The sequence below is a fragment of the Kryptolebias marmoratus genome, linkage group LG3 (assembly GCF_001649575.2).
Source record: "Kryptolebias marmoratus isolate JLee-2015 linkage group LG3, ASM164957v2, whole genome shotgun sequence".
NCBI classification, from domain to species: Eukaryota; Metazoa; Chordata; class Actinopteri; order Cyprinodontiformes; family Rivulidae; genus Kryptolebias; species Kryptolebias marmoratus.
The window spans coordinates 16,238,319-16,266,304 of NC_051432.1; the positions used below are offsets into that span (position 1 = coordinate 16,238,319).

Sequence of the window (27,986 nt, forward strand, 5' to 3'; positions counted from 1 at the left end):
GCGGCACAGCGAAACACAAGGCTGAGAGAGAGGACAGCATGGCGGGGCTACAGGACTTCCACCAGGGCAGCCACTGTCACAGGAAAACGTGGATCAATATACTACTGGGAGTACTACAAATACTTCTACCCAGCGTCCACCCCGGAGGGGCTCAGCTGCAAGGTTCGTGGAGCTCACCTTTAGCTCCTCTGTCGGAACACGAACACGACCGCTGATGGAAAAAAAAATGCTAACATAGCTACCTGACAGCGTTACACTAGAAAACGAAGCTAAAACTCCTACAGCACTCACGCTTCTTATTTCTGAATAAAACCCTCTTATAAGTGTTTATAATTTGATTCATACCGACTTGAAGGAGTATTGCTGTTCACCCGTACGCGGAGGATAGTTTTTGTTTTTTGTTTTTTGTTTTTTTTTGCTAGCTGCCTGCCAGCAGTTCCCTTTATTGCTCGATTTTTGCGAAACTGCGAGTCGCTCCGTTGAAAGTCTCCGCCTAATAATGGGGCTTTGAGGCGCTATTTAATTGATTTAAACGCAATAAAATCCACAGAGGGTTTTAAGGTGAATCATTGCTGGTGTGTGGAGATGTTTTTCCAAGTTCGTTAGCCTTCGAAGCTAACCCGCTAGCAACGATTGTCAACCTGCCGATGGGAAGTCGGTTCTTATTTTTATTATTTTTTTGTAAATATTCGTGTTTAATTAACCATCCACTCCCTTGTAGTTAACTCATTTGTAATTACACATGATAATAATAATCATAGTAACGCTGGCGGGCTGTTTGCGTGGATTATTAGCTGCTTGTAGCTGGTGCATTTCTAGTTAAAGTGTCTTTGCAGCCCAATAACCAACATATAGTTAACTTTTTTTAAAATTTTGTTTCTACACAGCTCTGAGTCAGATGTCCACCAGTGTGGTTGAGGTCTGGCAGCCAGAGGAGGCAGACCCATTCGTCCCACTTCAGGTAAAATCACTTTTTTTTTTTTTTTGTATTGCATGGGTGTGTTTGTCTGAAGAAGGAACTGAAGTGGAACCAAGTGCAGAAACACTGAGCACAAAACTTCCAAATACAGACAAATGAATGAGCCTGTGCAGGGTTTTAAACACGCTGACATTGTGCAGGCTGTTTGTCCAGTCCGTGCACAGATCTCACAGTTATTAAATGCATTATTAAATGCAACAACCTGTGAGTTAAACCTCATCATCGGTCCAGTTCTTCCTTACTTTCTTTTGCACTTAATGCAAACGAGTTCAGATAGTAATGCACACAAAAAGGATATTGCAGGTGACAGTCTAAAGACCTGCTTTGCAGTTAATGTATGCATGCACGACTGCTTCAGTTAATGTCTCTTGTTTTTTTATCTAGGTTGGGCAAACAATTATCTTATCCTTTTTTTTCCCCAGTAGGCATTTGTAATGATTATGTAATTGCAGAGCACAGAGCGTACACACAGAAGCAATTTAGTGTTTACACATAACCTGTCATGAGGTCACCAGCTGACTCCTCATGTCACCTTAGCGGTGTGTGGCATTATTACTACCTAAAGAGACACTGCAGGTTATTTGGTCATAATCATGTAAAAAAAAAAAAAAAGGACATTTATCTAGCAGTCAGGTTTTTATACAAAAATGTAAACGCTGTCTATTAACAAAAGCAGGTCCTGCTGTCCTCAAAAGTCCTTGCACTAAGTTGATTTTTGCCACAGTATTTATTTATTTTTCTTTCCTCCCTCCCTTTTTGTTCAGTTAGCAGAGTCAATGACATTGTTGGGTGTCATATTTAACAATGAATGAACTGACTGTCTCAGTTACACAGGCTGCGTGAAACAGAGCATGGCATCTGTGTCTTCATACACTTTAGTCACTTTAGCCAGTAGTTTATACTATTACGGGCTCATTTATGGTTCAATCTATGATGCATCAAATCAGCCACGGCTTTAGAATGATCTGCATAATATTTAGTAGGTTTGACAGATGTTTTTTTTTATTAAACCTATATGTGTTCATATTTATAGAGCTATATATTCTCTGGATTTTTAAAGCACTCTATTTCTTTCTAAGTCTAGTTGTGTTCATTTAAAATGCAGCCTTCTGCTTTCTAACAATTCTCCCTCAAAGATCTACCTGTTTTGTTTAAATTTGAATTTACCATTAATAGGTCAGGCTTCAAATATGGTGGCACACTTTGTTCAATATGACATCACATTAATTATAACCTTTCCTGCGCCAGCCTATAACTTCCCCCATGTTTATAAAAGAAATCTGTGGAGATGTTGTTTTTGAGCTCTTCAAATCCCCCTTTCATTTTTTCCTCCCTTCTTTAAATATGTTCACCGCCTCATGTTTTCTAAATTTCTAAAATACACTTGGAGGAAAGAAAAAAAGGCTTCCTGAAGGAGCTCGACTGTAGGAAATATGGTGCAACAAAACAGTGGTTTTAAGATGCTGCTGCAGTTTCACATACCATATTTCATTAGTACCAGTTTAAAGCGTTGGCTCTGAAACAAGGATTGTGCCTTTAGGCACCAGATTGTGAGCAATGCACATATTTTCCCCAGATCCTGCAAATGCAGCAGCTACAACGTGGGGAAACTTTTCTCATGTACATATTGTAATAACGTTTAATGATCATATTCAGCCTCAGGACGCAGAAGGAATTAAAAACAATTGTTGGAGGATCTCCTGGTAGCATAAAGATACACAGTTTCCGCCCTAATGCCACTGTGTTTTTTTTTTTTCTTTTTTTTTTTAAAGCATAATTCTCAGTATCTGGAACAACAAATTGACTTCATACACACATGATGAAAACAGTCATCGTTGTCCTGAAGTGGCAGCCTTGGTTGTGTTGTTGATATAAAGGCAACAAGGTGTAAGTGAGGCAACCTGATTTGGTTGACAAGTCGTGTCCTGTTGCTGTAGCAGCACGAGAGCTGCTCATTCGGCTACAAGCTCAGGCTGGTGAAACAGATAAGCCTCCTTTTCTAGCTAGTCTGGGCCGTGTGTTGGGTCGCTTTCATTTTTTTTTTCCAAAAAGCACACCGATATTGAAAAAAGTAACGATAAAGTGCTGTGGGGGGAGAAAAAGTCAAATTTTCTCATATTGGTAAACTTTTGTTTCAGGAAATGTGTAGATGTTTACAACAAGGAACCAAATTTTTAAAATGTTACTATTAGAAACTAATTCTATTTCAGCCAGGCATGTATATACCTAATGACTTAGTAGTAAAGTGCTGCTACAACAGGCTTGCTATAGCCCAAAGTTTAGTGTTTTTAAGCGAGAATGCCCTTTTAAATATTCTTTTTAAGTGTAAAAGTTCTTTTAAGTGTTCTTAAATAAATGTTTATTTAGGTTAAGCCATTATTGCAATATTTTGTGGAATAAAAAACACATATTAACCAAAAAAATACATAAATCTGATTTGTATATCGGCCACTGGCTGCCCTCATTTCTAAAAAGTGGCATCTGCCAATGAAAAACTCATATCTGTCGACCTCTACAAACAACATAACTAATAAAAAAAACTTTGTAAAATTAATCTGTCACGACTGCGGCCGTCAGGTGTTTTGTTTGTGTGTGCATTTGATGCACGTTTACTGGACGTAACATAATCCAAAGTAATGTAAGAAGTTTAACAACAAAACTGCGATTATCATGATAAGAAGCTATACTGTTAAAAGCTCTAAAATGTGCTTAGCTGTGAAAAAAAGAGAAAAGGAACCCACCAAAAATGCAGAACTACACTGTTGATGACCACTGAGAGAAGAGACGGAGAAACCAATGTATTTTATAATTATTCAGAGAAAAATTCAAATTGGAGGGAAGTGACAAAGTTTAACCACAATTTAGAATAAGACGTTATAAGACTTATAGTTAAAGCAATAGTCCAGATCTTGTGAAATGGTGTTCTGTGGGAGGATTATGAACAATTAATGTCTTGTTGTAGATATCTCTTTGAACGAGTTTGGAGAAATGGTGTTTAATTACCTGTTTTTGATAGTGTTGGTTATTTTGTTTGTTTGTCTGTTTGTTAGCAAGAATACTTAAAAACTAATGAGCATACTTTGATGAAAGCTAAAGTCTGATGTGGTAGTGTCTGAGAGTTGTTAACAGCATATAGTCTAAGTACTAATACATCTCAAGATCTCACACAAGATTGGGCTTGTCATTTCCAAGGTCTGACCAAAAACGGCTGTTACTCCGTTCCCTCCCATCATAAGATGCTCTTAGTTTAAACCTCTGGCGTGAAAGGCAGCGAGCGACATGCATTCCTTCAAGGAATTTTGGAAAATGAATTTGAGGCCTCGGCGATAGCATGTCTGTCAGAGAACAAACTTGCCCTTTCTCTGTGTGTTGTGTAATCTGATCATCTCTGCGGCAGCCAGTCAAGCTGCAGGTGCTGCAGTAGACCGACGTTGACTAAAAAAACCTCCCACAAAAACAGTGATAAGACCACAATCAACATAATGTTGTTCTTCTTCGGCAGAGGTTATTCAAGACCTGCTGAAAGGCTGCAAGTGAGGCTTTGGTTGGCACTCTTTAAAATGTTATTACAAAAACACCAAATATAAGCTTGTTCATATTAATAGTTTGTATAACTTTACTTGTCCTGTTGGGCGTGAACACATTTCTGATTGTAATGTGTCCTCTGTGAGCCTCATTTTGTAGGTTGCACTTGATTATCTGTGGATCTCCTCAAAGGATTCGTAGCTGTTGTAACATAATAAAGAGTCTGATCTGTTGAGGAATGATTGTCAGTGAAGATCTGAGTCCACCTGTGCCTTTTTGAAGGGGATGTTTGGTCTTTTCCTAAACTAGGAAAAGGTTGTTGTTAAAATGTTTTCAGTTTGGAATGTGATCAGGAGTGCCTGCACTTAAAATGACGTAAATTTATGTGGCTTGAACAAAACACATTTTGGCTACCTGTTCACAAATGGACACCGTCCACTTCCTGTCAGCTCAGGTGTACGCAGTGCCTAATGTAGAGTTAGAATGCAAACTATTTATTTGAGTTTATGTTCTTGAAGCTTAATTTTTAGGGGGGTTTAGCCGGATTTTCTTTGTTTTTTCCAGTGAAATTATATTTTATGTTGCATTTCCAGTTCTAAACTGAAACAATACCATTTTAATTTGTATTAATGTGCAATAAACTATCCAGTATAAATGATCTCATAGCAGCCAAAACACAATGCATATAGATCCTTCAGAGCCTGACACTGTCGCCTCATACCCACAGCGTTATGTGAAATCAACTGGTTTTTCTTTCAGCATCGCTGAGTAAAGTGTTTTCTTATTTTTCTTTAGGTGGAGAAGGAGCGAAGAAAAGATGGTCTTCCACTAGAAGACAGGTACAGTTTTTGTCTTGGTTATTTACTTTAAATTCAAACCCTTTTCTCTATGTTTGTTTTATTTTATTGCCACACTAACTTTCTTACAGGCCTCATGATTTTGAAATCATCAGAGCTTAACAGAGAATCATACAAAAGGTGGATAAAAAACGAGCATTCATTAAAAATGTGTTCTCATCATAAAAACATATTTGTATCTTTAAAAAAAAGTAAATGTTACCAGTTTCAGTTTAATGGTGGCAGTGTAAAAAGCCCTTTAAAAGTCCTCCCCTGTATGCAGGCTGTGTTGTTTATGTTAGTGAGTGTGGGGGTGTGTGACGGAGAGAGTTTAGAGGGGTGTGTGTTACAGAGGCACACAACCAAATTCCTAGCTAATTTTAGAACTCCTTGAAAAAAAAAAAGGCAGAGGTCTGTCTTTCCATGGTGTTTTTGTTCTCTCGAAAAATCCTTGGAAAAATATCATTTTGTGAGAACCATTCAAATGTTTGTGTTATTTAGTAAATCTTGTCACTTTTGAAAAAAAATCCTCCTTGTTGATGCTAAATAGTTATTTGAAGTCAAATGTGTGTGTCTTTTGTGCTCTGTCTCTGGAAGGATTAATAAGAAAAAAACCTTCCATTTGTCTGGAAGTGGTTATGCTTGATCTCCATTATTCTAGTGCTTTACTATGTATTTGTTTGTTTCAAAGTGTTTTATGAATGTACTGGTATGGACAATGACAGAAATATTTGATAAAGTAAATATTCGGGTTGTATTGGCCATACCCATATTCTAAATAATTTACTGTCAGGGTGTCTTGTTCCTTTTTACTTGTCAATAAGTGTAAATATATCCTAGACTGGATTAATACTTTATTTTGACATTCTTCAGAGTGTCCTGTAAATACTGTGTATTTCTAAAATACTTGGAAATGTCACCCAGGTTTATTTATTCAGCAGCATATTTACATATTTGTTTTGCAGTTCTTTGCTACTTAAAATAGCCATGTGTGAAGTGGTAAATATTTTATAAGATGCAACAGGAAGTGTTGTATCTTATTCACTTTGTGAAAATTAGTTTCAGTGGTTTTAGTGACTCCGTGCAGTCTGAGAATATGTCTTGTTTTAAAATCCAGACAGGTGTGAAGGAAACAGGGCTCTTCTGGACAGTTTAACCTTAAAACCTCTCGAGCTTTGGGCTGTGAGGCCTCTCGTGTCTGGGTTATCAGGCTCTTACCAGGCCTGCCATCACCCTCTCCCACTCTGAAGAGCTCATCGAGCAGCAGATACAGGGGTTAATGATATTTCCATCTGTGTTAAGTCTTGTGTCAAAATGTCTTGGCTCATTTCCTTGTGCTTTTGGCTGCTTCTCCAGCTCATCTACCTTCATTTGTAATGGTCTCCTTTTACAAAATGTTATTACCTTGTTCCTGATTAAAACGTGCTTCTGCAGCCGCTCTTGCGAGTCCTTTTAATTTCACTCTGTCTCATTTTGTTTCATTCCTTGTACAGGGATTTCTGAGAACAACAGCTGACCTAAACTCATGTCTTTTCTTATCCTCTCTTGCAGCATTGCTAAGGTCACTGCTAACACTAACCTCATGTGAGTTGCATCCCAGGGATCAAATAACTCCAAACATAACGTGTTATTTTTGTACTGTGCAGTGGTCAGAACTCTTGAGCTAGAGCTTAGTGCTTCAATTGTTGGAAGGATGGTTTATATACGACTTCTCTCAAATATACAACATGACAAATTAGATGTCCTTATCTGCTTTTAGGAATCTGACACGGCTAAATGTAGCATCAAGTCTCACTTTTGCACCAAAAAAATCTTTTCAAAAATAACCAAATGCCACAGTAATACAGTTTTTTTGAGTTTTATTCTTGATCATCGTTTGTGTTTAAACACATAAATGGCAGTGTGGTTGCTTTAACATCCCTCTCATCAGTCAGAGTTCCTTCACAGAAGCAGACAAACATGTCTCCCTTTCACATTTACGTATCATATCTTTACCCACATCCCTTTTTTTCCCTCTCTGAGTAACATTGTTTGAAGCTGTGCTGCTTTGCAGGTTATGAATTAACAAGCAGAACCATAGAGTGCCGCTTGTTACATAATGTAGTGGATGACTCCCATACTGGTGGCTCATGTGGTTATTTGAGTCTTATTTCTGATGTATTTTTAAACTTAATCTGCAGCACTGAGACAAAAGGGGGTATTGTAACGTTTTGCTGTTCATTGCATCTGTACTTTGGAGCAAGTGACTTAATGGTTGGAGCTGGTTCAAAGACTAGGTTGGGTGTGTGAGTTCATATGCGTTTTTTTTTTTTTCTGTTCAGTATTTAAATCTCATTTCACTATAACACACAAACTGTTGTGTCCCTTCAGGTTGAGAGCCAGGCAATTCAAATTTTTATGGTTGAAGTTTAAGCTGCTGCTGTTTCAGACATCTCCTTAAAGGATTTGTTTCATAAACTTGATTTTAGTTTGGTTTTAGTTACTCATCATTGTACCTTTATGCTGGGATTTTTGTTGCCATGCTTGACATATTCTGTACTAATACTACCACACAGTCAAATTTACTTTCTCCAAACCACATAGAGCAAATATGCTTGATTTGCATTTTATGTTTTAGCAGCGCTTCAATAGCTTGTTTCAGAAATGTTTAACAGTCATATTAGGATGCTTCAGAATCAGATGTGTTAATGTTTAAGTTTGGGCTGGTTAATTTTCTACTAAACAATAGTTAAGTTGTCTTTTGAAGAACCCATTTACAATTTTTACTTAGAATAAGATTTGTTATTTTAATAATCAAATTTAAGTTTAGAACAAAAGAAAGAACAATTTTAGAGATCAAAACATGTGATTGTTGCTTACATGGGACTTCTAGCCTGTGGCTTATTTGCAGTCCTTGTCCGTTGGTTTTTCTGTTTGTTTGCAGAATACAGAAATGAGCAAAAATAATGTAGTAGTTATGATTTAAATTGACTAGACAGATGAAACATCACAGTAGGACCAAAGAGAACAATTTGTCTCTAACTGCAAACAAGATAACAGGAATTGGAGCAGCTCTCGTTCCTATTTGATAACAAAGCCACAGCCAAAAACCAAAGTTAAAACCAAATCAGAAGTGTCAGGCTAGGGTTAACGTCAAGAAGAAAGCAGATGTAAATCTATAAAGATGTTGCATTAAGAAAAAATGTCTTCAGGGCACGTTTTGTATTCTTACATAACCCTTCCTAGCTCATGTTGTGTTGTAAAGTTGTGCAAGACTGCAAGACAAAGCCTGCATATTGCACATTTTCTGCTTCCAGATGTACAGCACAGGTATGTGCACACTTACGTAAAATCAGGTGAAACTTGCTATGCTCGTGCTCCAATTTTCGTTAAGCCTTTCTTCTATTTTAGCACTGTTGATTCATATTGGTGTTGCTGCGTTTACCACTTCCAGCTTTGTCTGAGAACCTAACCAGCGGCTGTACCACCAGCTCAGTCACTTCCTCTACTGTAGTCATGCATGCCCCACGAACATGTGAATGAGGAACAGTTCATAATAGGGAGAAAAAAATCATGAGGTAGTTTTCCTGACTGTAACCCCTGACAGAAGTAACCAACAAGCTGTATTTTGTGTTTAAATTTTGTGCTGTATATTGATTGATTTAGCTGCATTATTTAGTCATGACCAAAGGTCTGAGAGTAACACAACCATTAACTGTTTTAAAGTTTGCTATCTCTGTGTTTTTAAATGCTTTTGTGATGCTTCTGTTTACTGAAGTATACATTCTGAGCTAAATGCAAAATGCCTTGTTAAAAACCGAGGCAACAAACATTGTGACAATTTATTATTTTCTCCAAACTTTTGGCCAAGACTGCTTTTTTTTAGTAATCTGTACTTAAATGGGCCGGTTCCTGAGGAAGTTGTCTGCAGCAGTTAAGTTTCTTTGTGAGACACAAAACCTGAAATAAATTATGCGCTGTAGTCTTTTTACCATACAGAAAAATGACACATTTAACTCTGCAACCTATTTTAGCCACCTTTCCGTAATCACTTTAGAGTCATTTTAGTCTAGTTTCTGAACAGCAAAAACACACACAAATAAAAATACTCCCTCATTCAGAGGTTATTGGCACAGGATGTTACATGCAGGCTCTAAAAAAGACACGATTTCCTGCCTCCTAAAGGAAACGGACCTCGAGTGGTGTACATGTTAAGAGTTTTAGTGGTTGGAAGTGTGGTTGCTTTGGTCATATGTGCATTCAGGTCTCAAAAAAGCAAAAAAAGTCTCATAAATGTCAGAAAATGACCCCTTGTTAGATTGCAGCTTTCTATGGAATGTCTGCAGTGCTGTTTATGAGATGTTTTGCAGCCTTTAAAAGAAATGGTTCTCTGACATCATACTCGTTTTATTTCAGATTTTGGTGATGCACTTTGCTTAGACGCTCATGCAGTAATCCTGCAATTTTGGCGCCCTGAGTGTATGAAACTAACAAGCTTTTTGTGTTTTAAATGTGGCAAAATTTAGCGTTTTCCTAGTAGTCAAATTTTCTTTCCTAAATCCTTCTTCTCCATCAAGTTTGTCAATGTTCTCTTCACTTCTTCTGTAGAAACAGCCTACAAACCATTTTTATTATCATTATCACTCACCACCATGAATGTAATTGCTTCTGTCTGTTGTGTATGTGTGTGTGTGTGTGTGTGTGTGTGTGTGTGTGTGTGTGTTTGTCTGTTAGCTGAATATCTCATAAACCACTAGACATATTTGAATGAAACTCTCAAAAACTAACCTTTTGGAGTCAACCTAATTCAAGATGGTTGCCACAGCTGATCAAACTTGGCAACAAAACTGTCGTTTTTACAGATACTGAGCTAAAATTTGGTGTGGTAGTAGCTAATAGTAAACTACTCTAAATGCTTACAGATCGTGCAAAATTTTTATTTAAACTTAACTTCAAGGAAATTTACTTTCCTTTTGTTATGTAGAATTTGTTAAAATTAAGTTGCATTGATTGCCAGAGTTAATGGCATCTATACACTTTAAAAAAATCATTAAGAGTCAGAAACAAATATAATAAAAACTATGAAATTATCAGTTATTGGTCCTAATTAAGAAGGTTGACAGTCCATTAAATGGATAATAATTTCTAATATTGCTGCATGTTGTGGTGTTTTGGCTGTCATAAGACAGTGTGTCCAAATGAGTATCATCATCTTTTCTAGCTTTCAGTTGGATGTGTAATTATTTTCATATCCAAAGGCTGTACTCAAATTGATTCATTATTTCCAGTGCTTGCGTCTCCTGTAGACGTGGTCCTGTCTGTTTAGTTCAGCAGGGAAGTTCAGGAGTCTCTCATGTGGCCTGAGGCAGCAAAGGTTGAGTCATTACAGTATATCGAGCCGTCAGGTCCTCTCTTGGAAAGGAGACACAAACTCTTTTCACAAATCAGCCGTGCCTTCTCGGAGCAGAAAAAAGCTGTACTTGTAAAGCTGCTAGTGTTTCCTTTTTAGTTTTTTACACAAACTAAGGCAGGTCTGAGTCATATCATTGGGTTCTTACAGCAAGCCTGCATGCATTGCCTTCCACCCCACAAACACACACACACGTGCAGCTCTGTGACTACCTGCATGACTTTGTTCCACTTCTGTACTTTAACATGTGACACCAACACACAATAAGGACTAATGGGGCTGAAAGTGTTGTAAGAAAAGGATCAGTGTTCCTCTCTCGGGGTGTTTCAGCAAATAAACAGACCTAAAAGAACAAACATGTTTTAAGGTTATGTTTAGTCTTTCCGTTTAAAGTTTTAGGGAAGCTTAATGTTTTTCTTTCTTTCTGTCTTTCTTTCACCAGCTCCTCTCCATTTACAGAAGAAGATGGGAAGCCACTGCATATACAGCCCCCAGTGTTGGACTTTGGGACACAGTAAGTGCTGCTCCTACTTCTCGTTTTAAAAATCACAGTTCTTCTTCTTTTTCTTTTTTTGTTTTGTTATATTAAAATTACAACAAAAATAAATTACCTTTCTAGGAACCTAACAAGTGGTTCAGATAGATGTAATGTCAACATTTATTTTCCCAGCGACAATGCAGAGTTTTGCAGATAAAATTGTGTCACACCAAGCAGAAGTATTGGTTAACAAAAGAGTTCCTGTCAGTGTTGGTGAACAAAAGAGATATCCAAATATGGCAGTAAGCCGGCTTTCCCAGTATTCACACAATGCAGTCAGAAAGGGTTTAAAACTCAAGTTTGTCTTCATACATTGAAAACAAAGTACAAACCCTAATTCTGTGGCTGGACAGTCCCAGTTGGTCCTGTCCTGTAAGCAGTCTCACACACGGTTTATTTTATCACATTATATATTTGGAGTGCTGAAACCAGGCACCCCAAATCCCAACAGTATTGGAAAAATGTTTGCACACTGAGACATAATTGCTTCAGGGAATTTGTATTCATGATTTAAATGGGACTGTGAGACCAGAGTGGCTTTCATCCATCTTGTGGTTTCTTTTTTTTAAATGTCAGAATTGTGGGAACAGTTGTATTTATAGTGTTCGCCTCATTGTGACTCCCCAAAATGAGACTGTATAAAATTTTTGGAAAAAGCTCCAACTCTAATAGAAACCCAGCCCCCCCCCAAAAAAAAACCCCCAAAAAAACCACAGACATACAAGGGCTAAGAAGTCAAATAGATTATAACAGGAAATGAGCAGTATGCAAAAGGGAACACTGTAATGTCAGAAGTAGATCCCAGTCACTTGGTAAAGGGAAAACGTACAAACTATTTCCACAATCTTGTCATCTAGTCCAAAGTCTGTTGAGCCTGCATTGCAGTCACCTAAAACGAAAGTAAGATCACTTTCTCACAGGCAAACGGGAAGTGAAAGGCGCTTCAGTTGAGGCTTGACAAAATGTCTCATACGATTAGTCTTTTTAAGCAGTTGTACACAATGTCCTGTATTCAAGCCACGTTACTTGCATAAATCAAATAACGACATGCAAAAGGCTTCGAATCTTCTTTCCGTGCTGATAAGCAATTTTTAAATGCACATTTTAAATATACCTCTATTCAACATCACAGTGCTTGTGTTGGTTTTAGGTTTAGATTTTGAGTCTGCATTTTATTTTAGATTTTAGATGTGCATTTCCTACTTAAGAACCAATCATAAAATAAATTTGGCATGCACTTCTTTAATCCCAACACTGTAAGTTCTGTAGGTAGAAAAAAATACTGTCTTAAAGAATCACTCTGCAGGTGCAAAAATACTCTTAATGCATTCAAAACTATTACTAATACTAATACAATTTAAATAGATATGTTTTTGTAACAAGCAGCAAGTAACATAAGGTCTAAGGCTACAATTTAAACTTTGTACTTTACCTACCTGTTGCATACAAAAACAACACTGGTTCACCCCCTGAGTTCAGCAGCCTTTTGTAAGCATGATCAATACCTAAAGAAGAATCTCCAGAAAGCATCGGAACTGTTGCTTAAACCAATTTTCAAAAAATGCAATCTACTTGGAATCAAAATCTGAAGAAGCTGAAGGCAACCAAGCGATATACTTCAGTCAAATATGTTAGCAAAATACTGTTTGTTCAGTGCAAACACAACACGTAAATCAAATATGGTGGGATAATGGCCTTGTGGGTGAAAACAAACACACACGTAAAAAATTAAATTGCATTGCAAAAGTAATTCCTGCCTTGAATTAAAGTTTAGGTTTTCATATCCCGCTTCACTGCATATTAAACAAATTTCTGAACTATTGGAACTGTTAAAAACCCTTGTGATGACTTCAGTACTTGGGTTACATTTTATTACATGACGTTTTAAATAATTATGCCTTCTACCAGTGTTTGCTTATATTTTAAAAGCAAATTATTTTTTCTTTTTTTTTAACCCTATTGTTCAGTATTTTCCTCAAAGCTTTTCACAGCCCAAAGCAGGATTTGAGCTTGTGACACAAAGGAAAGACAAAAGAAATTAGCATAAGCATTTAATTTATTTCCTCAAATGCTTGTCACAACACAGCAGGTTCTGTTGTTTTATCTTTACTTAATGAAAAATGGAAATTAATTTAAACCTTTTAGGATTCGTGCATTCTAGCATAAAGGTTTAAAAATGAACAAGAAGTCTCAGCTCTACTATTGTATTATATAACATTAATAAGAACTTTGTCTCTCTAGCACTTATAGCACTGATATTTTTTTATTCCAGGCCTGTGGAATGGTTGTTATATTGAATATAGAAGTTGTGGATGTTGTCACCACTCCACCATCCAAAGGATGATAAATATACCATTAAGTTTGGCACAAATGTCTCAGAAAAAATTACTTCTACTTTAAATGATCCAACATCTCACGGACCCCATTTCTGTCATACATGGTTAATACAAAAGCCGTTCCAATGGAAGACACTAAAGAGAGACAAATGAGTTTTCCTGGAAAGCTCATCACATTTTGAATTTAATCAACTTGGAGTGTTTGGGGAAATGGCAGAGCTTGAAGTATTTATTGGAAGCCTAAGCTCTTTTTTTGTTTAGTGAGCTGACTGGGAGCCTGGTATTGTATTATACTCTAGCAAAAATAGCCAGCCAAGACAGAGAATATTTGAACTGATCTTTTGCAATGCTTTTTATTAACTTTCCATCTGTGCCTATTTGTGGATCTGCTTTTAACCCAGAGACGAGTGGCTTTATCAGATTAAAAATACACAGCTTTCATGTGTTACTCATCCAGTGAATGCAAATTGTTTATAGCTTCACCGTGTGAAATGCTGGTTACTCAGTGGCTGCTTTGTGTCGTTTTAGTGACAGAACATGACTTGGCTAATTTGTCATGATGTGCAATGATTAGTCAGTAATAACTTGATATAATTCTTTTTCTAGTTTTGCCAAAATGCAAATTAAAGTAAACACGCTCACCACATTCCTCATCAACAAATGTGACTGATAAAACTTAGATGTTAGTTTGAAAAAAGTTGCTGTCACAAAGTACAGAGGAAGTCATAAATAAGCTAACTGGCAGATGGCTGTTGGGGAAACCATTTGATGGTGGTGCCTTTGTTAATTCAGCCATCTGTGTTGCTCCTTACATGGAAGTTCTGCGTAAAGTTCTGTTAAATGTGATGTTCTCCTCTCCGTAGGCCGCTGGGGTTACCAGGAGCTGAAACCATATATATACACAACCCCAGTCAGGAAGTTCCTGTGACCCTGCTGTCGATGTTTACATCCAGCAGGCATTTTTACATACCTTCCTTTCATAGGAGAGTAAGTGTGCTCGAGATATTCACAAGCATTGATGTTCAGAAGAAACTGTGTTCCAATTATCTGTTTAAAATAACACACTCTGTGCTGCTTTCTTCCTGTCTTAGGTAATCCCACCAAAAGGGAAGGCATCTTTTAAACTAATTTTCCTCCCATCCGAGGAGGGCAATGTAGAAAACACATTATTTATAAACACATCAGCCCATGGGCTGCTCTCATACCAGGTCAGTGTGTATAAATAACATTTCCTGCTGGACTTTTTTTTTCTCAACATCATTGTACAGGCCATTTCGCTTCTTGTCAGTTTTACTTGTGATTAACAGAGTATCAGGTTTATCAAGTTTAAATTGTTTTCTTGTAACTTGGAGATTGGCTACTTTTACCAACAGGCTTTATACAAAAATTAGAAATATGTACAGAAGTCTGTGTTAAACTAAGACTTTTGCTTAATCAAAGGTAAACATGCAGCAATGGTATTATTGGTGAGCAGATTCACCCAAACATATTGAGGTGTTCTGTTTGTTCACTTCACTCATATATTGTGTTTGCTATGATGAGAATTCACTTTGATTAAGAATTAAAAAAAACCAAAACACTAATGCATTTCATGCCCTATTTGGATGTGTTGTATATTCTGGTGTTTTGTTATGTCCCACATCAAAACACAGTTCCTCTGACTCTCTTGCAAAGCTTCAGCTTCCTTCATGTCTTTCAAAGACAAAAAAAATGTCCGACATGTGGCTACAATGTGAGCTTTAATCTGTTGCAAAAGTTTCTGCTTAGGGCAACTAAAATGCTGCTTCTTTGCTCGTCGGTTAAAGATGATGCATAAGCCAGTTGAAAATCTCTTCACTTACGTAATTTGTTTCTTTGCTAGGTTTTTGGTGTGGGGAGTCACCAAGCGTCATTAAAATCTTCTCATAGAAAGGATAGTCTTCTAATATTCCCTCACATCCAGAGCATTAAGCTGACCCAAACTCAGGTAAGTCTTTCAGTGTTTGTGTACTTGTTTGTGATGACCGTGCACAATGCTGAATAGCAGTTCATCATTGCAAACAGCTGATTTCCGTTTTCCTGCATGCCCAGATAAACAAAGCTCAGCACACATATATACACCCACACACAGGAGCTTTTCACTGTCATTGAATTACTGGATGCCCGCGGGATCAGCATAAATTAGAAATGTCATTGTTTCTAACCCTAAATGAGCCACAGATGGTCCTTATTCAGTGTTAGAGATGTTTAACTGTTCATCTACACACATTTCACAGTAATGCGAAACAAAAACTAATGACTAACCCATGCCTGGTTTTGGAGACAAACTAATGCAGTGAAAGTGTGTGTAGAGAAGCATCTGAGAGTTCTCGCCTCCGCAACAGGAAGTGGGGTGGCAGTTGCAAAATGTCAGCTTGGCTGTGAGAAGTTAGCTTTCAGAATCACTCTATTACTTGCCTTTATTTGTTTTTATTGTAGCAGCACTGTTTCAACACGCAGTTTACAGATATCTGTCTTTCTTTGTTTGCAGATCTGTGTCTCAGTTTTTGCATTTTGTACTAATTCTCTTCGTTCTCCTGTAGATTTGAACAAAAAGGTACAAATACGTAATGAACACTAAAATTTCTCGCCTCTTGGAGTTGAGAATGATCTCATGGCATTGCATTAAAAAAGAAGCCTTAGGGCAGTTTTGTGGGTCATTACCTTCTGAACTTTTCTGTAGCTTTTTGTACTGCTTAAATGATACAAAATAGTTAGAATTAAAGTAAAAAGAAAATCTATTTCAGGGTGCCATTTTGTCAAAGTACACAGTATAAAATGAAGTAGTGATGTAGTAACAGCATGCAACATGACTTATTGGGCTGTAATTGCTCTTTTATCACACCACACAGTGGCTTATAAAAAATGCAAAAACCTGCCGGATCACTCATTACTTTCTCTTTCTATATTATTCACACTCAGTATGAAGAGACCAAGTTGTTCAGCTGGTTTAACAGGTGTCGCATGGACTGAGACCTGAATCTCGACTTTTGCTGCAATACATGTTTTTTATCCTCTCCCTGCGGTAGCCACCAAACAAATCCTAAAAACAATTTAAAAAAACAACAATGACAGTGACTTGGAGCTGTCTGTGATTACATACAAGCTGATCAAGTGGAACCTTTCTGTCAGTGTGGATTCTTTGAGAAATTATTTGACATCATTATGCACTGTTAACAAGACGTTGAACTGACTTTGGTTCATCTGACAACCTGTCACACAGTGTGAGAGGCCTATAAAACACAGAAAAGGACAAGTTTTCATTTGATACCAACTGTGATCTGGAAATAGTTAGCAGTCAGTGGATCTTAGTGGCCAGGAGCATATATATCCAGATCAATAGGTCTGAAAGGTGTAGTGTCAGGGTTATTTTAGGCTCTGAAGGCGCCCAGTAAGATCTATAATCTTTTACATTCTGTCTAATCAATGCAAAATGTATGGAAGAGGGTCATGGAGGTAATAACAGGAGTTATGTGTTTGGGTTTATGTAGAAACTTTTGCTCAGAGTTTTAAGATGGGTTATTGTTGCAAATCATAACCAATGTTAGTGGGAATGTCCCAATTGTTCAGCTGAGATTCCAAAATGGTGCCAATTTTCAATAAAGCTAATATTTTTGATAATAACTGAAGTAACCTTGGAAAATCCAAACAGTAACATTTAAACCAACTGAGGAACTTACCCAGTGTTGCACGTTCTCCTGCTGGCATCATCTGTGTATCATTTAAAACAGGTACTAAAGTTAAGAGTTGCTTTTTTCTGTTAGAAGTTTGGCAAATAACCGCGTCGCATAAAGCTTAATAAATAAGTCCTAACCTCGTCAGAGCTTTAGGTAACGATATTTAAAGAGCCTTTTGTTTTGGTCCACAGTTGTGAACGTGTGAATTGTAATTTTATTGTTATAGATTTTTGCAAAACATTTGTAAATGTTCCTTTAAATTTCCAACAGTAACTTTGTCATGAGACCTTTAAAAGTTGCCTTTTTGAGTAACTAAATACAATACAGCGCACCATAAACAGTAGATTTTGCACGTGGGAAAAAGGAAACTGATGAGAAAAAGCTGCTAAACACCTGATTTCTCTTGCTCCTGCAGGAAGATGCCTCCAACATCACAATTCTGGGTCTCCTCCTTGAATGCAGCTTACCGAAGAGTTTGCAGAGCAGTCCTCAGGTACTTCTTCCTCCTCTGTTTCAGTAGTTAGTCTGTCAGTGAGATTATTTTACATTACGCATCCTTAAACTGGCTCAACGTAGCTTTTAGCACAACGTAATGTTATTTTTCCTAAATTGCTTTAGATAGTTAATCAAGGCTTTTCTTTTGTAGTGTTTTAAAAACCTATATTGGACAAGAAGGTGAACATGCAAGACTGAGGAAAACAGTTTGATTTAAGGATATGATTGTGATTTTAGTTTGCTCCTAATTTGCAAAGCTGTTAAACCTCTATTGTTTGTCAAATCTGTTCCAACCAGAAGAAATCTTTTTTTAAATCTTCATCAGACAGCAGGGCTTACAGTGTGAGATTCTTTGTGATCTCCACATCCCCTGAAGGGGCTTAGAGCTCTTGATGGACTTTTAATTGCTTTCTCAAGAGATGCTCTTAATTGTTTTAGAGCTCCCGGTGCTCATTGGACAAAACGCTCCAAGCAACACAAAGCTTACACAACCCAACCTTAACTGTACTGTTGTTATTAATCAAATTAAAGTCATTTTTGTGTCTTTTTTCACGAAGGGCTCACAGCTGTGGCATTCACCAATCTCAATACCCGCTCCTTACTTCTTTTTGAAGTTTCTCCCAACTAAATATCTTGAGAAGAGTTTATGTGGAGATAAATAAATCTATCTTTGTTTCTAGAGGTTAGATTTTCTCCTGCATACCTTCAATCCTCTGTGCACCAAAGAACAACGAGACACAAAGCTGGGACTAGAGACTAGAGGAAGTCTCTTCCTGGCTGATCTTGTCCGTTTTAAGAAGGTTCTCTGTGAAAAGTGGAGACCAGCTGTAAATTAAAACTTGCTTCTTTTCATCATCTAACTTATATTATTCTTGGAATTTTCTCGTTGATTTGGAATATTTGTACATTATTTACATTTTAATTCCAGTACACAAGCAGTTTTCAACATTTTCTCTTGTCTTGTGTATTTAGTCAAGCTAATTGCCCGACTATTTTTTGCCCATAAAAACAGCTGGATAGAAACAGAAAATTGAACCAAAATACTTGAAGGAGAAGTTTTGACACTGGAGAAAGACAAAAAACTTTGTTGATAAAATGTAAATGCAGTTAGGTATAAGTATCAGTCAAATGTTTGAGTGTACAACCATTATTTGTATGTTGTATTATTAATTATTATTATTTAATAATTTATATTGCTGACATCTGAAGAGTTGTCATTGGGTTTCTATTTGTTCTTCAGTCAGTTTTCCTTTATTTGAGCTTTGACTTTCAGGCTTGTTGCTCCTTCTTCTCCACCTCTGACTGGCAGATTGGCTTCAGTCATTTCTCTTCATGAACAAACACTATTCTCGTAATGATAGCAACCAGAAACATGTTTATAAGTCGTGCTTTTGTTTAAGTCAGGCTTTCTCAAAACCAAGTTAGCATTTTAAAGTGTTAACTCTGCTTCAGTTTCTTGAGTCCTCATTCCTCTCATGCCCCTCTTTCTTTTTGTTTGCTGTATGACTGATATGCCTTTCCTGTCTGGTCCCAGGGGTCCTGCCTCCAGAACGAGGAGCGCCTCAGTCTGCAGATTAATCTGTCGGCTCGCGGTGACCAACCTGCTGACCTGGACAAGCTCAAGCCCTACATCATTGAGCACATTTTGTTCGCGTTGGTCGCTCCTGCAGTTGGACCGGCTTCGTTTGGTGGGTTTCTTAGACCTCGGTCGTCCAGTTTCTGAGAGCAAACGAACACACAGAGTCACAGATATAAAGCAAACAGCCTTTTCAGTATGAAAAGTCAAACATTTACAAAAAGATCTTTTTCAGCCTCAGATTACTCTTAGCCACATTCATTTTCACAGTGTTTTTGTTCACAGTAAAACTTTTTTTTGCCATTGACTGTTGAAATATATTCCTAAAGCCCCAAACTTTAACATGTATCAGTCATAGTTGATGCCCTGTTGGCATTTTTTTCTAATTAATCTGTATTTCTTTCAACAGAGGATGCAAAAATAGAAGTTTTTATGTTAAACTCTGGAGGGAAGAAGCTCTATATTAAAGTAATAATTTCTTTTTGTCTTTTATCATTGCCTCAGGATATTATTCTTGCTCTTACAAGATGTTGTCTGTCTTCAGGACATGCAGCTGTTATCAAAAGTGGAGGCCAGCCTCAATTTTAATCAGGTTCTTCTGAGACCAGAGGCAAAAAACTTCACCCAAGTGGCCACCTTGGCATGCAGAGGTGCATACTCTTTTCTTTTTAACTTGGCTTTAGTTTTTTTGTTTTTTAAGTAAAATAGCTGTTTTTTAGTTAAACATCTTGAAGCTGATTGTCTCTGTTATTACCAGGTTCGTTGCCAGGCCACAAACAGAAATGCACAAGTCGTACCGGTTTAAAAATAATAGGAAACAGGACGACATACAGCTTCCCTGGACTACATCTCAAACACAGGTAACATGAAGCTAATTTACTCTACCTGAGTTAGACGCCTTGGCGTATTTAAGCTTCAGACATTTGCCAGCGAACGTGTATTTAAACTTCTGTTTTGACTAAATAAAGTCTGACAGAAATCATAAAGACAAGCTTTATCTTCTCCACATGAAAAAGACACAGAGATCCTGTTTTAATGTTGATTTTATTTGTGCTTTTTGCAGATGGGCTGTGGGGGATTTGTTCAGCTTGTTTCAGGTGAAACAAAGCAACACCAACCAGGTTGACTTGTGGTTCTCCAACCAATTCCCCCTGCTCCTCACTGTGATGAACGTCAGCCTCTCAGCGAACCTGCAGGCAGTAGCGAAGGTCGGTCGTCAATTCATTGTGTGCTGACAGAAAACAGATCTGATCACATACTAACAAAAGTTTTGATCTGTAAACATGTGGTGACAGATTCTGTCCAGGAACACTTAACTCGTTTATCAAACCTCGAGCTGAGGCCAAGCTTTGACAGATGGTCTCTGCTGCCCCCTGTCTGCCAGGTTATGAACTTCAGCAGTCCACTGAGAGTTTGTCAAGGCTGCTGGCGCATCTTATCCCTCCAGCTGCTCGGCAAGGCTCTGCCCATGAACCAGATGTTGACTCTGAGTCTGGACACCAACTTGGGCACCTCGCTGCACATTCCTCTACACTTCCATCCTTCCTCTTCGTCTTCCAAGGTGAAATGTCAGCTCTTTTACCCAGTGTTTAGATTAGGTCTGTAAAAAAAAAATCAAAAGTAGATGATTCATTATGTGTTTGCCATCAGGGTGACGTGGTGTTTGAGGCTGAACGAGAGTGTGGGCGTCACTGTCCTCTTAGGTTATCTGAAGCAGGTAAAACTTTGACCTTGTTACTGATTTTTGTGGAAGACAAGAGTTTCTATTCTCAGGATTGTTTTCCTTCCTTTTTTTTTTGTTGGCCAGCTCGTTCGGAGTGGCAGCGCTCACTCCTCCCAGATTTTTTCACCTCATCCTGGGCTGTAGATAGCAAACTGGCTGCAGAGCTCTGCTCTCGATGGCAGACTACCAAAGATAAATTGCCTTGCAGGTCGGATGCGAAACAAAGAAACAAACCCAAGTCCATACATTCGTGTTCATTACCCAGCGTTAATCACAGATGTGTTTGTCTTCTTAGGTGGCCCAGGCTTCCTGCTGATGCCTCCTACACTTTAGACTTTGGTGCTACTCCTGTAAATGAGAGCAAAGTGAGCAAAATGTTGTGATTGTTTACTAAAAGATCTGTTTTTAAAGTGACATAATTTGAGATATAATTGTGAAATTTCTTTACCATAGGTGAAGACATTCACGTTGAAGAATCCTACACCATCTGTGGTTTCTGTAGAGATTCGAATCCTCTCCCTTTACCCCTCACCTCTTGAGGCTCTGGACTTTTTAACCAAATGGTAACTCTGTCAACGGTTTGTCTGGTATCACAACAAATAAATAAAATATGTATTTTTTTGTACTCATATTGCGACACATCTTCCTAAGTGTTTTCTTTTGACATTTTATCCGTCAGGTTTAATATCAGCTCCCTCTCTGTCAACATTAGCACAACAGAGTTTTCTCTGTTGGCTTCTCCTCACAAGGTAAACATGAGAACAGTCTGCAAAATCATTTGTTATTACAAATCTCTTTGTCATTCTTTATTCCTTTACTCTGTTGACTTTACTGATAGCGTTTTCTTTAAATTGTCTGGTCCACAGGCAGGTGAAAGCGCGGCAGTGTTAACAGGCGAAGGCGTCCTGCGTCTGCTGCTCCAACCCTGGGAGAGCAGAGAGGTCGCCGTGGCGTTCACCCCCTCAGAACACAAACCCATCACTACCATTCTGATAATCAGGTACTAATTCACTGTTGAAAAATATCTTTGGTCATGTTTGCTGAGTTTGTATGGTGTTCACCATATCCTATTTTGATTAGGAATAAAGAATTGATATCGAAGATTTCAAATGTGGCTTTAAATCCGAATGCCTCTGTGTGTATGTAAATCTTTGTTTTTCAGGAACAACCTGACAGTGTTTGACATGCTGACTCTCCAAGGCCACGGCGCCAAAGAGCTGCTGAGGGTCGGAGGGAAACTTCCCGGCCCTGGATCGTCTCTGCGCTTCAATGTTCCTCAGTCGACTCTGATGGAATGTCATGATGGTGGGATCACTGATTAATTTTAATATTAATGTGTAACTGATTGCTAGTTTTTCTTAATGTGTAAATAAGCTTGAAACGTTCCAAATGGGTAATATTGCTGTTTGTTACTGACAGGTCTGCGCACCAGTAAGCCTCTGTTTGCCATCAGAAAGAGTTTTAAGGTGGAGAATGCAGGAGAGCTTCCTCTGACTGTCATGTCCATGAATATAAATGGTTACAAGTGTCAGGGATTTGGCTTTGAGGTGCTGCAGTGTCGTTCCTTCAGCCTCGAGCACAACACTTCTTCTGAGATCACCATCGCGTAAGAAGAATTTTATTACCATCTTTTCTCATTTATTTAGTACTTCAGCTTTTCTTTAAACTCTTTCTCCTGTCTTTCCTTCTGTATACCTTTTTCATCCAGTTTATCTCTCTGTTTGGTTTTGTTTTCTCTGTTTTTGATCATTAATTTTTTTTCCTCGTCTGTTTTCAGGTTTACTCCAGACTTCACCTCATCCTGGGTGATTCGGGACCTCACCCTGGTGACATCACGAGGCACGGCTTTCCCCTTTACCCTGAATGTGACGCTGCCCCACCACATGTTACCCCTCTGTGCTCAGGTGGTCCCCGGCCCCAGCTGGGAGGAAACCTTTTGGGTCATCACCCTCATTTTTACATGGTTAGAGCGGAAACCTTAAACATTAAACATTTAGGTGGTTTTTTTCCATTGTTCACAGAAAGCAAATGTCATTGCTTATTTTTTGCCTAGATGCTTATCTGATGAGTCTCCTCCTGTTTGTTGTGTTTTTTGCAGCTTCTCCTTGGTGGGTGTGTGTCTGATGGCCTTCCATCAGGCGCAGTACATCCTCGCAGAGTTCTCATCGCCCAGCATCAGGAGCAACCATAACTCTGTCCTGTCCCGGGACAGCAGCTCAGTCAATAATATCACACCCAATGGAGTGAAGTATGTTCTTATATGTACTGTTCAAGCAAAACACATTTTTAGGGGTTTAAATACTCAAAAGTGCCATGTTTTTGTGTTTTATTGTCTGCAGTAAAACAAAGGGAAGCTGTAAGACGTACATGGACACCTGTCACACGTCTGATAAAGGTAAGGGGCGTGGCTCTTCATCTGTGGCCAGCCCAGCCCCTCGCTCCCAGTCCTCAAAGAAAGGATCCTCAACCACCCCTTCACAACAACAGCAAAAGAAGCACAAAGTTTCACTCTATTACACCAAATACAAGCCCAGCTCGTCTACAGCTGCAGCTGTGGACGAAGAGCAGGAAGATCTAACACCTGAAAGTCCCCTCACCCCCGACCCCTGCAACAACAACAACCAACCAGCTTTCCTCACCGAGCTGGATAAAAACACATCCAAGGACTTTAAAGAAGACCTCCAGCGCACCATTGAAGACGGGATGTCAGCAGCAGTTATGTTTCCCATGGAAATGCCTGCTGGTTTCCCGGGTGATGTCACACTGGGTCCAGGACCCAGACCGGGCTTGTTGATCTGCAGTCCTGTGGAGAGGAGCTGCTCTGAACTCTATGCAGACAAGATGGATTCTGAGAAAAGGGACAGTTCAGAGCTAGAGGTACGACGTGCTAAGAAATTAATTTGGTTACTTCAGTTGGTTCAGATGCTACCAAAAAAAAGTTAAAATTGTTTGTAAAAAAAAAAAAAAATCTGAGTCACCGTTTTTTTTTACAGGTCCAATTTGGAGAAGATGGCAAAGATCAGAAAAAGAAAGCACTGAACACAGAGAGTGGCACTGCAACAGGAAATAAGGGAAAAAGGAGTCGCAGGAAGGCGGAAAATGCATCTAGGTAAAACCCACACAGTTTTATTCTGATAAAAGACAAACTTACAGCAACCACCTGTTTTATGTAACGTTAAAACAAACAAAATGATCCTCTATTTGACCAGTTTATAAATGAAATAATATATATTAAATCAAAGCTCCAAACAAATAAAATATATATATTTTTTTTATTTTCTTTATCTGTAGTGCTCCTGAACACAATGTTCCAGAGAAGGAGAAGGAGCCTGATTGGAAAACAGGGGACCGCAGCGTCAATGGAAACCGCAGCAGGAACCACTGCTGCAACGGCTTCAAGGCAGACGTGCTCAAACCTGGACAGAGTGCGGAGAACCCCATAAAACAAAATGGTGGGCTTTAATCTGATCCAATGATCTGCAGAGTGTGTAACTGATGATTTAAAGGAGCTGGTGATGGAATGTCACTGACCTTTGCCAACTTCCCGCAGGTGCGTGTCCAACTCGCAGTCGCCGAAAAGTCGCAGCAGAGCGGCGTGCAGGCGGAGTGTGCGAGTCGAGTTCGGACTCGGGCAGCTCGTCGGGCAGCGTGAGGGCGAGCAGAGGCAGCTGGGGCAGCTGGAGCAGTGCGAGCAGCATGGAGGGAGACAAGGAGCACAGCGCTCGAACACACACCAGCTCTACCTCATCTAGAAAAAGTATGAAGCACCGACACACAACCTCCCCCCTGAAAACATGTTCACTCTGTTTCTCAGTTTGACAAACATTCATCCTGTGGATCAAAAAGGAAGGAATTGTTAACTTCCAGTAGATAAGAGTTTTTATTTGTGCTTGTTTGACATTATTTTTGTTGTTTTGTTATTTTCCAGGAGACTCCATGCAGTTCAGTGTGTACCCCCCAGAAAGAGACTACCAGACTATGAATAATAATTACAAAGCTTCAAGGTACTTCAGTATTCATTCACAGTCTGCTATAATCCTGTTCTTCTGAAAAGTTGGGAAGTTTTATAAAATGCAAGAAACGTAATAATTTCTGGTGTCATTTGAGACATTCAGAATTTAGTATAATGAGTCATTTAACGTCTATATTAAGTTATTTTGTTAAAAAAGAAATTCTTTCTTTTTTGGATGTGTATGACCTTTGACCCTCCGGTGGCTTTACATTAGAAAGAATCATGCCTCCATTAACAAACAGACTTGGAAGTACATTGGAAAGTTATTGTCACCAAACACACAGTCAGCTGCTGCATTCAGAAACATGCATTTAAGCTGTTTTACAGGGAAAAAGGTTTGTTTTAATTTAAAGTGAAAATAAATAAAATATTTATTTTGCAACACTGTAGCAGCTAGGATCCTCAGTACCAAAGCAATCATTACCAGAAAGGTGATGCAACATAAAAACAGCTTGTCTCTGTTAGAAAAATGCATTTTTATTTCACCTGTTTTGTCCAGGATTTCAAATTGAGATCATAGCTGATGGTTCCTCTTGTTTTTAGCACAAACAGCTTGTACAGTGAAGAGATGTGCCAAAGCCCGGACCCCAAACCTTCCAGTTTTGTCCCAAGTTTTGCCAACGTTGCTGCAGGAATGGACAGGAATATGGGTAAAATCAGAGTCAGACACTTGATAAAAACCCTGTTTAATGCTCTTGTTTCCTGTTTTGGCTTTTTCCTCATCCACCTTTTAACGAGAGTTGTTCTGTGCTCCTTCAGATCTGACGTGTCAGTATGTGCCTGAAGACACATGGTCAGCGCCGTCCATCCCCCTCACCAATGAGTTCAGATACAACACGACCGAAGCTCTGCCCTACATACCTCAACCAGCAGCCAGCGGCTCCTACAACGGGTCGGTGTTTCAGAGCATTAAACTAGACTACGTGTTATTTTTTTCTGTGATTAATACTGCAATTTTATCTAAAACAATTGTCAATTGATGACTTGAACAAGTTCTTTTTGGTAAGTATGAATCATTTAGTTGGAGAGCACATCTGCATCATTGAAAATATAATGTTAAAAAAGTTCACTTTGTGGTTTATTTTAAATTCTCTCTACATCTGAAAGTTTACCAGCAGGGTTTCTTACTGTACTGAAGCTTGAATGTTGTTGCTAATTTAAAAACTGCCTTGGATAAACATATATTTATAGTTTATAGTATTTATTCTTGCATTTTTAATTTCATTGTGACGTACAACGGTAATAAAGACGGTCTTCTTCTAAAGTAAATGTTATTTCTATGTTATTATTATTATTTGGTTAATGTCCTTCTAGTGTTTCAGCAGTGTTTATTTTACGTGGTTTTGGTGAAACTGAGTATCTGCTCATCTTCTGCAGGTTCACTTGGACCAGTGCCAACAGTCATTGCAACAGTCCGTGCAGCTACATAGGTACAAATTCACGATTCCAAGATGTCCTTTTGATGAAAAGAAAAATAACATTTCAGTCCGTTTTACCTCTCTGTTGAGATTTCCCACGGTTCGGTCCTCAGCATGTTTGTTGTTGTAATTTTCCAGGTAATGGACAGTTTCCGAGTGGTTTTCCTAAACAAGAGGGTCACGTCAGACACGCAAGTCAAACCAGCTGGACTGAGGAGCAGCCTCAGGAATCTCCCACAACCTGGAACACAACAGCAGCCTGCATGGGCAGCAAGGTGAGGCTAAACTCACTCAACTCCAAAATATCCAGCTGCTCTAATGTTGCAGCTAAACGTTCGTTTTTGTAATCTTTTGAATTAATTCAGGGCCAAAATTCTGAGCTGCAAATCCACCTATAATCGTAAAATTAGATGACATAGTTATATAGAAAAGAAGCGTTTTCACAGAATTATTTACACTTCGGACTAATAGGTTGTGCCAGTATGACAGCTTGTTTTGGGTGTAAAATGTTTAGTTTTATGCCTCGCTTGTTTCAACCATCCATGCGCATCGTTGACATGGAAGCTGTACGTCCTCCCATTGTTCCTCGGGATTTTCCGGAGAGCTCAGCAGCTGCGTCTGGAGCTAAAAGCTTCTTCTGCGTCTGAATTGTAGTTTAGAACGATGTTCACTTCCTAAGGTCTGGGGATCACCTTATAATGAGGGATAGAAAAACCCTTTCACATGCAGTCTTTTCTCAAAAATTGAAATGAAACAGGAGAATTAAAAGGGAATAAAGTAGATCTTTTGCTGTAGTAGAAAATTATTGATCCTCCAAGATTTAAAATCAATAAAAAATATCATTTACAGAAGTTTTCATGTCAAAAATGTCTTAATAACGGATAGAAAAAGACTGAAAAAGTGTGAATTTTTAGAAGTAGAAACCCCGTATCCAGATAGATTTTTAAACAAGAGATCCTGGTCACACCAGCAGCCTTCTGGGTCATGATCTAACCACTTGTCTGCTTTCATCCTGCAGCCATACTTCTCTGGTACCCGCAGCCTGTCCCCCATGTCCAGCCTGTTCGGCTCCATCTGGACGCCCCAGAGCCACTTCCCGCCCGAGCGATCGGTCCCCGTGTCCCCCATGTCCCCCATCACGCCCATCACCCCACCTCACTCTCCTTTCACCCGGGATCCCGAGGGGGCCCACAGGCCCATCCAGTACTCCAGCTTCAACCCGTTCGGGCCACACATGAACCTGGACATTTGGAACTCTTCGTCCAACCGCAGCTCCAACTCGCAGCTCTCCAACGACTCCGGCTACTGCGGAGATGTTTAAAATAATAAGAGAAGAAGAGAACAGATCGGCAAACCTTAAAAAAAAAAAAAACAATATATAAAAATAAAAGTGAATGTTCTTTTATCAATATTGGGGAAAATGTGAATATTTGTCTTCTTTTAGGTTCCAATTTCCAGAAATTA

At 38.7% G+C, this 27,986-nt stretch overlaps 1 protein-coding gene across 2 annotated transcripts; it reads left to right on the top strand.

Annotated features, from left to right (window-relative positions):
- tmem131l (transmembrane 131 like) lies at positions 1 to 27,953 on the top strand. Of its 2 annotated transcripts, XM_017408611.3 has the most exons (35): positions 1 to 162; positions 888 to 961; positions 5,300 to 5,343; positions 6,892 to 6,924; positions 11,172 to 11,243; positions 14,467 to 14,590; positions 14,695 to 14,811; positions 15,465 to 15,569; positions 17,714 to 17,791; positions 19,328 to 19,481; positions 19,779 to 19,837; positions 19,914 to 20,019; positions 20,127 to 20,229; positions 20,433 to 20,577; positions 20,754 to 20,930; positions 21,020 to 21,086; positions 21,177 to 21,300; positions 21,388 to 21,457; positions 21,546 to 21,655; positions 21,772 to 21,841; positions 21,959 to 22,092; positions 22,255 to 22,397; positions 22,512 to 22,698; positions 22,870 to 23,055; positions 23,191 to 23,340; positions 23,432 to 23,969; positions 24,086 to 24,201; positions 24,384 to 24,544; positions 24,643 to 24,849; positions 25,021 to 25,096; positions 25,648 to 25,754; positions 25,864 to 25,996; positions 26,482 to 26,534; positions 26,661 to 26,797; positions 27,541 to 27,953. In XM_017408611.3, exons 1-35 carry the CDS (start codon positions 39 to 41, stop codon positions 27,841 to 27,843), a joined length of 4,587 nt encoding a protein of 1,528 aa, XP_017264100.1. In that variant the 5' UTR covers positions 1 to 38; the 3' UTR covers positions 27,844 to 27,953. The 2 variants fall into 2 exon arrangements, with proteins under 2 accessions (XP_017264100.1, XP_017264107.1); XM_017408618.3 differs by lacking the exon at positions 6,892 to 6,924.
- Positions 27,954 to 27,986: the final 33 nt, after the last annotated feature.